Genomic DNA, 16012 nt, shown 5'->3' with positions numbered 1-16012 from the left:
TAAGATACTGTATTTAGGTTTTGTTCATAATTTAATATAGGCTCATATAAGTGATGTTGCTTCAATCATAATTTATAATCCTAACATATTATGAAAAAAAAATTGTGAAAAATATTTGTTCCTCACACTTTTTTTTTTTTTTTTTTTTATATAAAAATTTAATTAAGGGCCCAACTGGGTTCCTCACATTTCTTGAATAAAAAGGATGGGGATTGTACATTTAAAATCCTATAATTGAAGGATGGTTTTAAATTAAACCCCTTCCTCTTTTCCTTTCTTTTTCCATCTTAGAAATCACTCTAATTATTATTATTATTATTATATTAAAGTGGATGCTCGATCAAAAATTCAAATTAGATTTTAATTGCATTCCAATTTTAAGCGATACAACACTTAAAATGTGTACTAATTTTAATTATTTAAAACTATTTTAACTTTCTAAAACTACTACTAACCCATTTTATTTAGATTTAATTTGAAAACACTTCCAATCCATTTAAAACTAATCTAGATTTTCATTTTCCTACAAAAACTTATTATTAGTTCAAATATAAATTGAAATGAAATTTTGTTTATCATATTCTAAAAGAATTAGTTGTTCATATCTTATTTGAAAAATATAAAAATGAAATAAGTTCATTGCATAGCAATGACAAAAATTAAGTTAAAAAGTAACAAGATATTTTACATTTTCTAGTATAAAAAATTATTAACGAACAATTTGCATACTCTACCAAATATTATCCTTATAAGACATTTTTTTTTTTTAAGTTGTCCAAAAAAAATGATTAAGTAGTATTCAACTTAGGTAAGAATTTTAGTATACATCTAATTATTATAATGTTTTTAAATGAATTCTGTGGGGTCCAATAATTGATGGGCCAGGCCCACTTGCTGATGGAGAGTTCAAAGGCCTAAGCCGAAAAAAGGTCATGGCCCGAGCTCAAGAGTAATAAGGCCCAATTGGCCCCGAGAAGCAGCCGAGGACAGTGCAGTCCTCGGCTGGCCCAAAGATCCACCAAGAAAAGGGGCAAAACGGTAAAGGTACATGCTTGGAGGGAAATCTAAAATATCTAGGAAAGGCTGCCCTTACCATCTTCCCCATGCACATCTCTGCGCCTAGCAGAGCCTTATCCTTTAACTTTATTAACCACTCCCAACAACTTTGGGGTTTGGATTGACAGGACAAGTATCAGTCTTGGAAATGTCGACCCTACACGTGGACGAAGGAAAGTGAATGCAGACTAATATAAAAGAAAAAAGTAAGTAATCTAAGGGGGGGACTGGTGAGGGGAGAAAAGAGGCTCCCAGCCTACCTCCAGAGAAAAGGCTCCAAGGGTGAAAGCGTTTAAATCACAAGTGAACGCCACAAAAAGAAAAAGCCCATCGCTGGGTAATCGATGCTTAGCCTTTCGAACCCACTCTCTACAAATGATATTGTATGGGCCCATTCATGCGCGGACCCAACCTTACCGCGGTTCGTTGCGGGACGTGACCCTACAATTGGCGCCGTCTGTGGGGATGGCTTGCGCGTCAGTTTAGACGGCGGTGGAGTTAAGCTTTTGTCGGGCGGAGGTCTATGATGATGCCTTTATGACCGGCGACACAGCGTTGTCATTCCAACATCAGTCCCCACTAGGGGCTACGCCTCGCAGTGCCAATGGCATGGACAAGTCTAGGGGCTCCAAACATTAGGCTAGCTTCCCCCCACCTTGTTCGAGGAGCTAACCTTCAGAAAATAAATAAATAAAAGACAATACAAGTTTTGGACAGAACTAAGGCCTTGTATGGTCCTCGGACCCAAGCCTCTGGGGAAACCAACTACTTACAAAGACAATACAAGTTTTGGACAGAACCAAGGCCTTGTATGGTCCTCGGACCCAAGCCTCTGGGGAAACCAACTACTTACAAAGACAATACAAGTTTTGGACAGAACCAAGGCCTTGTATGGTCCTCGGACCCAAGCCTCTGCGGAAACCAACTACTTACAAAGACGATACAAGTTTTGGACAGAACCAAGGCCTTGTATGGTCCTCGGACCCAAGCCTCTGGGGAAACCAACTACTTACAAAGACGATACAAGTTTTGGACAGAACCAAGGCCTTGTATGGTCCTCGGACCCAAGCCTCTGGGGAAACCAACTACTTACAAAGACAATACAAGTTTTGGACAGAACCAAGGCCTTGTATGGTCCTCGGACCCAAGCCTCTGGGGAAACCAACTACTTACAAAGACAATACAAGTTTTGGACAGAACCAAGGCCTTGTATGGTCCTCGGACCCAAGCCTCTGGGGAAACCAACTACTTACAAAGACAATACAAATTTTGGATAGAACCAAGGCCTTGTATGGTCCTCGGACCCAAGCCTCTGGGGAAACCAACTACTTAAAAAGACAATACAAGTTTTGGACAGAATCAAGGCCTTGTATGGTCCTCGGACCCAAGCCTCTGGGGAAACCAACTACTTAAAAAGACAATACAAGTTTTGGACAGAACCAAGGCCTTGTATGGTCCTCGGACCCAAGCCTCTGGGGAAACCAACTACTTACAAAGACAATACAAGTTTTGGACAGAACCAAGGCCTTGTATGGTCCTCGGACCCAAGCCTCTGGGGAAACCAACTACTTAAAAGGAAAAACTGTGTTACATGGATTATCTAGTTTGCCCTCGGATCCTCAACACCAAAGGGACCAGTATGGAATGGAGTAACGTGTTTCCAAAAGCATAATCGAAGTCATGCAATGCTCGGTCACCCCCTCGGATGAATTATTTAGAATTTGTCGTCCTCAGAAAATATTCTCGTGCTTATTACAGAACGTTCAACCGTTATCTCGTGTACAATGAAAAGCTGGAATCAGTTTGTGTCAAAGCTCACTACATAACCAAAAAGAAAGGAAGATACAAGAGAATAAGGTAAAGCCGAGGAAGTAGATCAGAGGAGAGGTTGGCTACAGCTCCAAGACCTTGTTCTTCCTCAATGCTTTCGCTTGCCCACAACTCAAACAGCAAAAGAGACCCAACTTGAGCCTGACACCGCTGAAGGAAAGGTGTAGGGAGTTGGAAGTTGAGGGGTTTTCTCTAAATATTCGCCCGCCACAAGGCAGAGGCGCTGATGGCGGAGAATCTTTCTTCTGACATACCAAAGTTCTGGCATGAACAGAAACTGCTTCGGATTTTGACTAAAAGAGGGAGAGACATCCTTTCCCCTCGATCGAAATGGAGTATTCTCTTGAACCTATGCTTCCTGTGCCCATACCTCGCTATTTTGAGTCTCATAAGGGCACGGTGCTTCCGTGGCGGAGAGAGTTCCTTCTTCCCAACCCTCGCCTCAAACATATTGTGCTAAGGAAGGACAGCACTGAGTATAGGAGCTGTGATATGGGAGAAAACTAAAGAATTGGTGCGAGGGTGTAGTAACTTTCTCTCCTATTTATTTAAAGAGATAAGCTGGTGGCATTTGATTCACGCAGCATCCCAAGGAACGCTACAGACAAGATGGCTTAGGCTCAATCTCCAACACCACCTGCAACCAGGGGATTAAAGGAGTCTCTGGAAGGTGCACCTCGAACATTGGGACGCCAAAAAGTACTACATAACCAAAAACTACATAAATACCCTTTAAGTTGTGGGCCAAGTGAATTCGCGGCCCAGGCCTGTTCTGCATGGGGGCCCAGGGGCAATGGCCCACACCGAGGAATAACCGTTGCAGAGGATAACTTCCTGCTCGGCACCTCGTGGAATACCTAAGGAAAGGGAGAAACTGAATTCAAAAAGTTGTGGACAGAACCTAGGGCTTGCGTGGTCCTCGGACTCAAGCCTATGGGGAAACCAAGTACTGAGAAAAAAAATTTAAGTTTTGGATTGAACCCAGGCCTTACGAAGTCCTCGGACTCAAGCCTTTTGGGAAACCGACTACTCGAATGGGGAAGGTTCTCGGCTCGAATACTGTAAAAGGTTAAAGCCAGTGCGATAAGGAGATGGCGAAACGACCCAACTTTCATTAACTTAAGGAAACTGTCCATTTGGTGAGTGACATGTCCTCGGATAGTTACTTCCTACACCATATCGAGCACTTAGCCCTAATCTTGGCTAATTTTAAGGTGAGTTTCGTTCCTCACTGGTCGGCTTTGCTATGTTTAATAATTTTATTAAAGTTATGGTGACACCTTTTTATTAGCAAACATTTTAGCCTTAGTTATCGTTGATTCAAATGCTATATTACGGTGCCGAGCAGCGTTTGTAAACTTGTAAAAACATAAAACATAACATGCGAAATAAGGAAACAGCAACTTTTATTAATGTGAAAAATTATTACAACATACAAAGAAAGGCTTAAACAAGCCTATACAAAAGATGAACTGCCAAAGCAACAATAGCATCCGCAATACAGATACGTAAACAGTCAGGTGACTTTTAAACTCGCCTTCTAAGTCTCTCCAAGCTCTGCCGCAGTACTGCTCATATCAGGAGAAGAACCTTCTTTAGAAAAAGACGAAGGAGAAGGAAGAAGAATTGGAACACATGGAAGCACTTCAGCAAGCTCTTGTCATCAAGGGGCGCAAAGGAAGAAGAAGATGGAGGACATGAGCAGAAGATGGAGGAGATGAATGAGGAAGATGGAGGACATGAGTAATAGAAGGAGGAGAAGAAGAGGGAGGAGATGAAAAGAAAGAAAAAGGAGCAAAAGAGGGAGAAGGAAAAGCACCAGGATGGGTCTGGTGGTGGAAAGAAGAAGAAAGAGAGGCAGAAGGAGGCGCTAGTGAACGAAGAGAGGAAGAAGTAGGGGCACTTAGTCCCTGCCCCAGTCCTGACTCCCAACACACTGGTGCCATGTTAGATATGCTCATGACAGAGCGGAGGGTGGTGATAATGGATGTCTTTGACTCGGTCACACCGAAAGTGAGATGTGACGAGTCCCTGCTTCGGATTTTGGCTAAAAGGAAGAGGAGACGAATCTTGAGTCTCCGCCATCCTTGCCCTGATCGAGCCATCTCGAGCCTTATTAGAACATGGTGTTTTTGGGAATGAAGTGATTTGTTCATGGTTGACTACTGTGGTGAACTTTCTATCGAATAAAGTATAGCCAGAGAGCAGAAGTGGACTCTGGGAGGAATCTGAGGGACTCAGGTATGAGAAAGTAAGCTTTGGTCTTCTCTCTTTATATAGGGGACGAGAAAAAGAATACATAATACGTTCAGATCTCCAAGAAAATCTGCAAACATGAATGCGTCCGTTTCATTCCCCCATGCCATCAAAAACCGTTGAATTTGGGAGGCCTCGTAAAGGGAAGACATTAAAGGCGCGCTTCAGATAACCAAACGGCATAAACGCATCGTGCGCAAATCAAGGGAAACGTCTTGTAGGCCGGTACATTCCCTGGGCAGGTGAAGAGTCGCCAGCACCAGTCAAGGGATGAATTAAATGAGCCATAATGAAGGCTCGGTACTACCAAAACCCCCCTCTCCAACCATGATGTCGGACAGCAAGGTTTTGAGGGGCTATTGTGGGGTCCAATAATTGATGGGCCAGGCCCACTTGCTGATGGAGAGTTCAAAGGCCTAAGCCGAAAAAAGGTCATGGCCCGAGCTCAAGAGTAATAAGGCCCAATTGGCCCCGAGAAGCAGCCGAGGACAGTGCAGTCCTCGGCTGGCCCAAAGATCCACCAAGAAGAGGGGCAAAACGGTAAAGGTACATGCTTGGAGGGAAATCTAAAATATCTAGGAAAGGCTGCCCTTACCATCTTCCCCATGCACATCTCTGCGCCTAGCAGAGCCTTATTCTTTAACTTTATTAACCACTCCCAACAACTTTGGGGTTTGGATTGACAGGACAAGTATCAGTCTTGGAAATGTCGACTCTACACGTGGACGAAGGAAAGTGAATGCAGACTAATATAAAAGAAAAAAGTAAGTAATCTAAGGGGGGGACTGGCGAGGGGAGAAAAGAGGCTCCCAGCCTACCTCCAGAGAAAAGGCTCCAAGGGTGAAAGCGTTTAAATCACAAGTGAACGCCACAAAAAGAAAAAGCCCATCGCTGGGTAATCGATGCTTAGCCTTTCGAACCCACTCTCTACAAATGATATTGTATGGACCCATTCATGCGCGGACCCAACCTTACCGCGGTTCGTTGCGGGACGTGACCCTACAAATTCATATGTATGCATTATTATTTGGACAACCCAAAAACATATATCTGGAATCATCAACAATGAATTTAAAGATTTTGTTCTTAAATTATTGGCTGTGTTAATTCAAACCATAAAAATATATAAAAATAATCTAATATTACATTTAAACATATTTTCTCTATTGAGTTGAAGTATTTTCTATAAAACTGCATTATTAATTCTAAATCTCTGATTCTTTGAATTGAGTGATTTAATTTGTAGTTAATTTTAATTTTTACTAATACGACATCAAATAATTTGAAGTATAACATGATTGGTTTAAAAAAAATGACAAAAAATGAGGATAAGAAAAATCAAGGAATTAAATAATTTTTTTTTTGAGAATCAAGGAATTAAATAATTGATACAATCAATTCATTAAAAATAAAATAATATAAAATTTGAGTTCTGAAAAAAGAAAAAAGAAAAAAATCAGACGAGGAGGACACAATAGTCAACAGAAAACGAAACGGCGCGAAGCCGTTGCCAGGAGTAGGCTGTGGACACAAACGTACATACGCCTCACTCCTAACATAGATCACGCTCCTCATTCGTGCTTGGCTGTGTGTGTCTCTTACTGTGTTTTCACTTTTCATCACGAAAAAATGAAAAATTTCAAAACGCTTTTCTAAGTCTGAACTTCTACTACTACTACTACGACTACTTCTTTCTCTTTTTCCAGCTCTCTGCTTCAACTTCAGCTTCAGCTTCAATCAATTATCAATGGCTTCCGTGCCTCTCTCCTCTCTCTGTTTCTCTCAAACCCCCAAATCTCTCTGTTTCAGCTTCGTTGCCTCCGATAACCTGAGGTTTTCTTCGTCTTCGTCTTCGCTTCGATTCTTAACGCCAAAGAAGAATCGCACCAGGATTAGGGTTTCTGTTTGTAGAGCCGCGTCGCCGTCGCCGTCGCCGTCGCTTGTCTTTCGCAACCTCGATGCCGATGACTTTCGTCATCCTCTTGATAAGCAGGTTTGAGTCTTACTGACTGACTGACTGACTGATTCAATTTTGTTATTTGTTTCTCTAGAAATTTCTTTGACTAAGTATTTCTGCATGTTTTCTCAGCAAACAAACAGTGGAATTAAGCTTATATTGGCAATAGTGGAGTATTTAGAGTTTCTCTGTGGTCTGATTACTATTATTGTTTTGGTTTAATTTTGAATTTGTGCAGAACACGCTGATATTGAGAGCGATTCCAGGGTTGAATCAACTCGGAAAGGCTCTACTAGGTAATTGAAATGTTATATGTGTTCTGTGAGAGAAGATTGTGCATTAGAGAATATAGGAAATGAATGGAGAGGTTTTTGTCTTTGTTTTCAATATGAAAACGACGATGAGTTATTTTAATTCTTAAAATTTTTGGAAATGCTGTGTTCTGGTTGGATAAGATTTGAGTGTAAATTCTTGTGATGTTACTTTAGTGATGATCGAAACGTGTCGTTGCAGGAACTGTTGCCGAGCAGGTCATGCTTCTGGAGAATATAGGGACATCGGTTCTTGTTTCTAAAGATCAGGTAATATGCGATGCTTTTTTGGCGAAGAATATTGTAGAGGAAGACGAATATCTTGTTTGATTTGGAGCCATGTGTTCATTTTCTTTAACTGGGTCTCTTTGTGAATGTCTTAAGTGTTGCTAGTGGATTCTTGTTTTGTACATTTATTGGAGAATTCCAAAGCAGAGATGAACATGTAATTCAATCTTTGTTACATCTAGAATCTTCATTGTAATGTGTATACTTCGTGGTCTGTTCAACTTAGTTTTTCTAGAAGTCTATGGAATACTCTTGTTTGTGATGTTTGTGTTTTCTTTTACTCATTAGAATATGGTTATTCATATTTCTTTTCTTTAACTCCTTGAAAGTGCAAGGGTCTCACAATAGTTTGTCCTTCTGACATCAAATTGTGTTCATGTTGTTGCCTGATAATTTTTTGGTAATATTTTTTGTTGTTGCCTGATAAGTATATGTATGGGATATTAATTGAAAGAACTTAGTTTTCATTAGTCATGCTTGTTGTCGAACAGGAGTAAGGTGGCATTTCCAACTCATCCCATATTATTACCAATGTCATGCCATTTTCAAAATGGGTGAGGCACAGCTTTAAAAATATTTTAACTCTACTTATAAAATATATATGTGTGTGTGTGTGTGTGACTCACATTGCTTCTATAAGTTTGCCATATTGTTCAAATTTCTTATGTCGGTAGAGATGATAATTGTTTTAGGTATATTCAATTAAGTTTTCATGTGTGAATGTGAAAATCATGTTTTCTTGTTATCAACTTATCTAATGGCTTTAAATTTATGTTCTTCATCTATCAGCTTTCTGATCTTCATAGATTAATGATGGAGGCTGCGGAGGTATTGAACATTGAGGCTCCTGATCTGTATGTCCGACAAAGTCCTGTACCAAATGCATATACTTTAGCTGTAAGTGGTAAAAGGCCATTTGTTGTTGTTCATACCAGCCTTGTGGAGCTTCTGACACAGAAGGAATTGCAGGTCTATTTTTTCATCTATTTGTTACAAACATGTTTGTGATTCTTTTTTCACCTGTTGCAATCCTTCCCTTTTAGCATTCTTTTCTATTGCTTAACATCTATGTCATAGTTAATGTGCTTTTAGGCTGCTTCTGTCCATTCATTTAATTGCCTACATACAAAATTCTAGTGAAAGTTCTATCTTATATTATGAAATGTTATTAACTTCCTGCCAGTCTACTGCTATTTAGGCTGTTCTGGCTCACGAGTTGGGTCACCTGAAATGCGACCATGGTGTATGGCTTACATATGCAAATATTCTTACCCTTGGGGCTTATTCTGTACCTGGTAGGTCATTTGGTGCTTTATGCTTGTTCAGGTGAATGCATATTATTTACCCTTAGTCTTTACTTATCCCAAAAATAAAGGGTAAATGCATACTATTACCATACATTTCATTATTATGGGATTGTGATGGACATATTGAGATAGTTAATTCAGAAAAAAAGGTCTGGATCCTGAACCACAAAATGATTGGATTTCAGACTGCACTATAAGATCTTTCAGGTTCTGAGGTGCATTTTATTTGGCAGATCACAAGTGGATATATAAAATTTGTTTGTATGACCGTGAGGAGAATGCAGCTGTTACATTGTGTGTTTGTGTATGTAAGTGCTCTGAATGTCTGCATGTGCCCGAATGTAGCCAACCATTCGTATTAGGGAATAATTGTTAGAATCTGGTTCTGTTTCCCGATATCTCCCATTATCTGAGAAGTGTAGAGCTCAGGGACTCTTTAACGATATTCATGATTAAAAATTCTGCATGTCACTTAGTAAGATGATTGAGCTTGTTATTGCTTTATTGATACTTGATTTCTGGGTTAAATTATCAAATTGCATCATAGTGTTTTTAATGTCCATGACTTTTTCAGGTCTTGGTGCGCTAATAGCTCAGAGCTTAGAGGAACAGTTGTTCCGCTGGCTCCGAGCAGCAGAGTTGACTTGTGATCGTGCAGCCCTTCTTGTTGCGCAAGACCCTAAGGTATATGGATATTAAAAACTTAAACTATGCATTTTACTATTATATGTTGTATACCAGTTTGATTGATTATCTGATTTTCATTTGACACTCCCACAAGAGGTGGTCATCTCTGTGCTTATGAAATTAGCTGGGGGATGCCCATCTATGGCTGATCAATTGAATGTGGATGCATTCTTGGAGCAAGCTCGTTCTTACGACAGAGCTTCCTCGAGCCCAGTTGGGTGGTATATAAGGTGAGCAGCCATTCATGCAGACAACATAAATTGGTTTGTCATTTATCTTTTCTTTTTTTTTTGATAAGTAGTTGTCATTTATCTTTGTTACCGATGCCTAATCTACTTATGCTTTCCAGAAATGCTCAAACAAGGCAACTTTCACATCCTCTGCCTGTTCTACGTGCTCGTGAGATTGATGAATGGTCTAGGAGTCAAGATTATAGATCCCTTCTGAAACGTGCCCTGCCGATCAATTCTTTACAAAAGGTTTAGCTTTGCTCAGAGGATAGAGTTTAAAAACCAAAACAGTGCAATGGTTAGCTTTCAAACTTAATTTGCCTTTTTTCTTCTGAAACCTTACACTAACAGAAAGTAGTCTATTGTGGTAAAAACACGCACCATATAAGTCATACAGTAATTTTACTTATTGCATTGTTGTGCACATGGCAAATTACTTTTGACTCGGTTGTGGGGTGTAATGCCCCTAGGGCTTGAAGGTGATAAATCATAGTGAGATGAGACGCTGTTTATTTTCTAGTAGAACAAAATGTTAACATAGATGGCATCTCATCAACTTCAGCCACTGGGAAATTGTAGTTGGACTTTATCAAATGGCATCTTAGTATCTTACACACCCTAACCTCATGCATTCAGACCCTATATACTGCTTCATTGTTTTTAAGCCCTTGTCTGATATTTATTCAGGTGTCCTTATTATATTCTCACTGACTTATCTTCTCGTGTCAAAACTCAAAAGGCTACCCCAGGCCAGGGGGAAGGGGGGCAGGTATCATTGAGAGGTTTTGCTAAGATTTCGACACTGCAGCAAAATGTTGGCTTATCAAATTACAGAACATTTACAAATGGAAGTTACAATGTCTTGTTTTGTTGGTCAACCTTGTGTAATTATAAAAGAAGTTAGTTTTGAGAACGCATTGCCATGTATTATAACCATTGTTGTAAATCCAGGTAGTTATACATTTTTCTTTTTTCTCCCTCCCTTATACAGTTACTTGGAATCTGTATCTGCTTTCTGATGGTGCCAAAATGTTGAAGGTCAAGATTAACATTCAAGTGATATGGGTATGTAAGTATTGATATAGTCATAAACAATGTAAAGACAATGCAGTTCCTTTATATGCCTGTATAAAGCTGTCAGTTAAGAATTGAGGCCTTGTGTGTGTGTGTGTTCTATTTACTTTAAAAGTTGCTTGAATTGTGAAGACAATTAACGCTTGTGCTGCAAAAATCCCGGGGTGAGTATTCAGGTGACATCCATAAATCAATCTTTCGCTTTTTTTTTTTTTTTTTTTTTTTTTTTTTTGGGGGGGGGGGGGGGGGGGTTGGGGGGTGTGTGCTTTGGGTTATGCTGCTTTGTGCATGCCTCGTTAGCCAGTTTCATAGATGTCCCGTGTGAAAGCGAAAGCACCTGAGCAAACAATTTAAAAAAAATTCAGTATTTTGTATGATATGAGATATAGGGTTCAAATCCTACCTAAAAAAAAAGGTCAATTGATTTCTTAGCCTATTGATAAAAGCAATTATCATTGAGTGGACAACATAGGTTTAAATTTTACTGTATGTAATGAATAAAAAAAAGTATGATTAGAGGTGAATCTCTAATTTTTAAAAGATACTTTAAGAAGACTGTCGTTTGCCATGTACATAAAAGATCATAAGTATATAATTATTCTACATCAAATAATGTGTTAAGACTCAAACGTTTTTCTGATTTTGATCGCTATTTAAATATTTATTTGATCTTATTTTGAAAATGAAATTCAACAAACAAGCATAGTAAATGGTAAGAACAGTACGATCAGCATGAACTACAAAATTTTCAAAAAAGAAAAAGAAAAAAGGCTTGAACTACAAAATTATTAATCTTTATCAGACCTTTATTCCATAAAAGACAATAAAGAATTTGGGGGTGTATTGAATATGATCATGGGAAGGTTCTTATTTAGCTTTACTTTGATGTCTTGGGATTATGCATAGAACTAAATTACTTGGAAAAATATATTCTGCACGATACAATGTGAATCTATATCAGAAACTTCTTATTTTTTAATGATTCAATAGTGGGAGTAAGAATTTGAACCGTGGACATTTTTACTGAAAACACTAAGAAACGTTAGCTTAGCTCGAAACTTTTATTATTATTATTATTATTTCACAATCTTTCCATGTTCCACAATTCTGTCCTAATTTTGTCTCACACATTCCACATTCACGGTTTTTGTTCCAAAAGAGAAAACTATAATTTACCCCTTTGTTTGGTCCTATCATAATTTTATCTAAAATCTTTAAACTAATACATTTGATTCCCTAAAGTTTTGATTAAATTGTTAGGGTTCCATCTAAATTAATTGATTTTGCATTTAGTGGACAAACTTCAATTACAACTTACTCCTTTATGGTTTGGCCGTGTCACAATTTAGTTCCACAAACTTTCTTTTTTCTACATCATTTTGATTTTCAAATGTTCAAGTTGAAATCAAATTGTTAAGGGGTCTTTGGATAGAATCGTAACAATTTTATTTTAATCCAAACTTTAGGAATTCAAATGTAACCATTGGAATTTTGTAAACTAAATTATAATAAGATTACAATAAGATGTGGGATAAATTGCAATTTTGCTAATAATTAATTCTATATTTGTGAATAACAGTAATGGTTTATGAACATGCCTTTTCAGGAGACTAAAAACTAAGCAGATACATGTGTCCTATTTGTCCTATTGTCAAAACTTTCTATACATTCTTTAAAGTTTCACATGCCAAGAGTCATGAGGGGCTTCTTCCTATAAATTCTCACCACCCTCTTTAATGCACTGCACATATAAACAACTAAAACAGCTATGGCTTCCATTTCCCACCTCCCATTTTTTTCTTATGCGTTTGCTTCCCTTCTCTTTTTATCCACTCTCCTGAGTTTAAGTCATGCTTCTATTGAACAACCATCTTCTATAAAGTGCCCAATTCCAGCATCACTTGAGCCTAACTCTAACATATCTTTAGGCACTCTACAATTATCACATTCTGAGGCATCTATTGAACAACCATCTTCTATAAAGTGCCCAATTCCTGCATCACTTGAGCCTAACTCTAATATATCTTTAGGTATTCCACAATTATCACATTCTGATATCCTACCGGTTTCAGAGCCATTGCCTGGGATCCTAGACAGTGAAACCTTGGTTGCATCTACTGAGCAACAATCTTCAATAAAGCCTCCAATTCCAGCATCACATGAGCTTGACCCTGATAGATCTTCAGCTACACTATCTTCGCATTCTGATATTCTACATTTATCAGAGCCATTGCCTTCAAGGGAGTTAATACCGTACCGGAGGCTGTACCGGTTTGGCCAGCGGTACGATATATTTCGGATACCGGTCAATACCGGTGTACCGTTTCGGGTTTACCGCTAATTTTTATATTTATAAATATATATGTATGTATGTATGTATGTATGTGTGTGTGTGTGTGTATATATATTATAATAAATATAAAAGTTTACCATAAAACATTTCCTCAATTTAGAACTAATTATTCATGGTTTTAGACTTTACTATCAATTTAAAGAATATATATATATATATATATATATATAAAATAGAAAGCTTAAAAGTTACCATTGCATACTAAGAAAACAAATAATACTAATAAATTAATGCAAATAAGTTACCATTCTGCCCTAACAAAAATTCAAAAATTACAAAACTTAAAAAAAAAAAAAAAAAACTTTTTTCCGTACCGGCCGGTATTGCCCGAAATTGGCCGGTACGGCTGGTATTTTTTCCGGTACGAAACAGGGGGGTCGAACGTACCGGATTGCTGGCCGGTATGGTATATTCCGGCCGTACCGGCTGGTACGATACGAAATCGACTCCCTTGATTGCCTTACGTCCCAGACAGTGAAACTTTGGCTGCATCTATTAAGCAACCATCTTCAATAAAGCCTCCAATTCCAGCATCACATGAGTCTGACCCTGATAGATCTTCAACTACACCATCATTGCACTGTGATATTCTACCCAATTCGAGGAAGTTGAAGGTTTAACAAGGAAGATGAATGGTGTATAATTTCATACATCAATCTTCCAAATAAATAATAATTAGCAAGCATGAATAAGGAGTACTGAGGGATATTTGATAGAGTGACTGCTACTTATTTTTATTGTTAATGTGTATTAGGGTATGTGGGCTTTAGGCCCACTTTGTTTACTTGTATAGTACACTTACTTGTACTGCATACTCTGCCTCCTATATAAAGGCACTCATGTATATTATATTACTTGAAAAATATAATACACTTATTCAGTATTTCTAACATGGTATCAGAGCCACTGCTCTAATTTTCTTATGTCCTGCAGTCTTGTTTTGTCTGTATTTTCCGTTACCTCAACTTCTGTGGTTAGTAAACCCTTTCAGTGCCTTCTCCTGATTGCCCTGCCACCGTCAGAGGTCCTCAGGGTTGAATCTTTGCTGCCAGAAGCTCCTCCTCTGCTGCCAAAACCACTGCCATAATCGGATCTATCACCTCTGACCTCCAATTAGGACATAAGACATATCACTGTGTAGCTTTTCAATCCCTCTACATAACTCCACCGGAAACTACCTTATTTGACCATCCACGCGCCACCACGTGCCGGTCAAAGTTTCTTCAAAATCTTCCACATGCCTCATGCGCCATCAGTATTGCTCTGATCCTATCGCCACCGCCTTTGTCGGAATCATCTTTCTCCGATCTACATAGTCAGAAAAGAATCTGCCTCATCGGACGTCTCATGCGTTGCCTGAAATTCACTGCAGCATCAGTTATGCGCCACACGCGTTACATGTGCCGCCCTGCTGCCTACTGACGTCATTTGCCGCGTCAGCCCTAGTTGCTTGCTTGCTGACGTCATCGTCCAATCAGTACCCAGTTAGCGCTTACATCAGCCTCTGTTAACCGTTGACTTGACTGGGTGTTGACCGTTGACTTTGATCTAGAGTTGACTTTTTGCAGTCCAGGTGCTCCTTACCCAGTTTTTTGCGTAGATTTCATTTTTGCATATTTTGCTTCTAAATGAAGAATAAAAACAGGTCTTCTACTTTTTGCAATAATCATTGCCGACGATTCATCAAATGTTTTTGCAATTTTTGCAAACGTTTTGGCCATAGTTTTGAGACTTGCTATCATCGCAACAAATCAACTGTTTCAATTTTTGCTACTACTGTTGCTAACACCGAGAATTGTCAACCAATTGCTCCCGTCTTTACACAGTCTCAGTCTTCTGGATCCACTTTCACCATTTCCAGAGATGACCTTATAAACATCATCGCTAATGTCATTTGTATGGTTGGTAATGCATCTTATTCCTTTTCTCTCTCAGTTTTATCTGGTATGTCTCCTACCTCTTGACTTATGGATTCTGCTTGTTGCAATCACATGACACCTCACTCGTCCTTATTTTCTGAACTTAAACCCGCACCACACCCTCTTAATATTCGCACAGCAAATGGTTCCACAATGTTTGGTCATAATATAGGTTCCGTTTCGACCTCCAACCTCTCTGTTCCTGGGGTCTTTAATGTTCTTGACCTTTCTTACAATCTATTCTCTGTGGGACAATTAGCTGAGTTGGGTTATCGCATTATCTTTGATTATTTTGGGTGTATTGTGCAGGATCCAAGGACAGGACAGGAGCTTGGGACCAGTCCCAAAGTTAGGCATATGTTTCCCGTGGACAACTTTCGTCTTCCACTTGTTGCTCCTGTTTCTATTGCTACAGCTGCTGCAATTTCTTCTGTTCCTTCCCTTGCTCTTTGGCATGCTCGTCTTGGTCACGCATCTTCCTCTTGGGTACAACAATTGGCTTCTAGAGGTTTGTTAGGTTCAATGTCTATGGAAAATTTTAATTGTGTCTCATGTCAGTTAGGAAAACAACCAGCTTTGCCTTTCAATACTAGTGAATCAATATCCACTGATATCTTTGACCTTTAATCATTTTGATGTTTGGGGGCCTTTCTTTGTCTCTAGTATTGGTGGGTTTCGATATTTTGTTGTTTTTGTTGATGATTACTCTCGCTATAGCTGGATTTTTAATATGAAACATTGTTC

The 16012-nt window shown here is 38.9% G+C and overlaps 1 protein-coding gene across 4 annotated transcripts; it reads left to right on the top strand.

Moving 5' to 3' along the window:
* The first annotated feature begins 6676 nt into the window (after positions 1 to 6676).
* Positions 6677 to 11074, top strand: LOC126714610 (plastoglobule-localized metallopeptidase 48, chloroplastic). 4 transcript variants are annotated; one of them, XM_050414830.1, is made up of 9 exons: positions 6677 to 7135; positions 7338 to 7395; positions 7613 to 7680; positions 8488 to 8667; positions 8897 to 8993; positions 9580 to 9689; positions 9789 to 9922; positions 10042 to 10220; positions 10914 to 11074. In XM_050414830.1, the coding sequence occupies exons 1-8, from the start codon at positions 6890 to 6892 to the stop codon at positions 10175 to 10177; spliced, it is 1029 nt and encodes a 342-aa protein (XP_050270787.1). In that variant the 5' UTR covers positions 6677 to 6889; the 3' UTR covers positions 10178 to 10220; positions 10914 to 11074. The 4 variants fall into 4 exon arrangements, 3 of the variants coding, with proteins under 3 accessions (XP_050270787.1, XP_050270785.1, XP_050270786.1); XM_050414828.1 differs by having other exon boundaries at positions 10662 to 11074; XM_050414829.1 differs by having other exon boundaries at positions 10610 to 11074.
* Positions 11075 to 16012: the final 4938 nt, after the last annotated feature.

The sequence above is a fragment of the Quercus robur genome, chromosome 2, assembly GCF_932294415.1.
Source record: "Quercus robur chromosome 2, dhQueRobu3.1, whole genome shotgun sequence".
NCBI classification, from domain to species: Eukaryota; Viridiplantae; Streptophyta; class Magnoliopsida; order Fagales; family Fagaceae; genus Quercus; species Quercus robur.
Note: the sequence above shows the minus strand (reverse complement) of the source record. Positions and strands in the feature narration are given on the sequence as shown.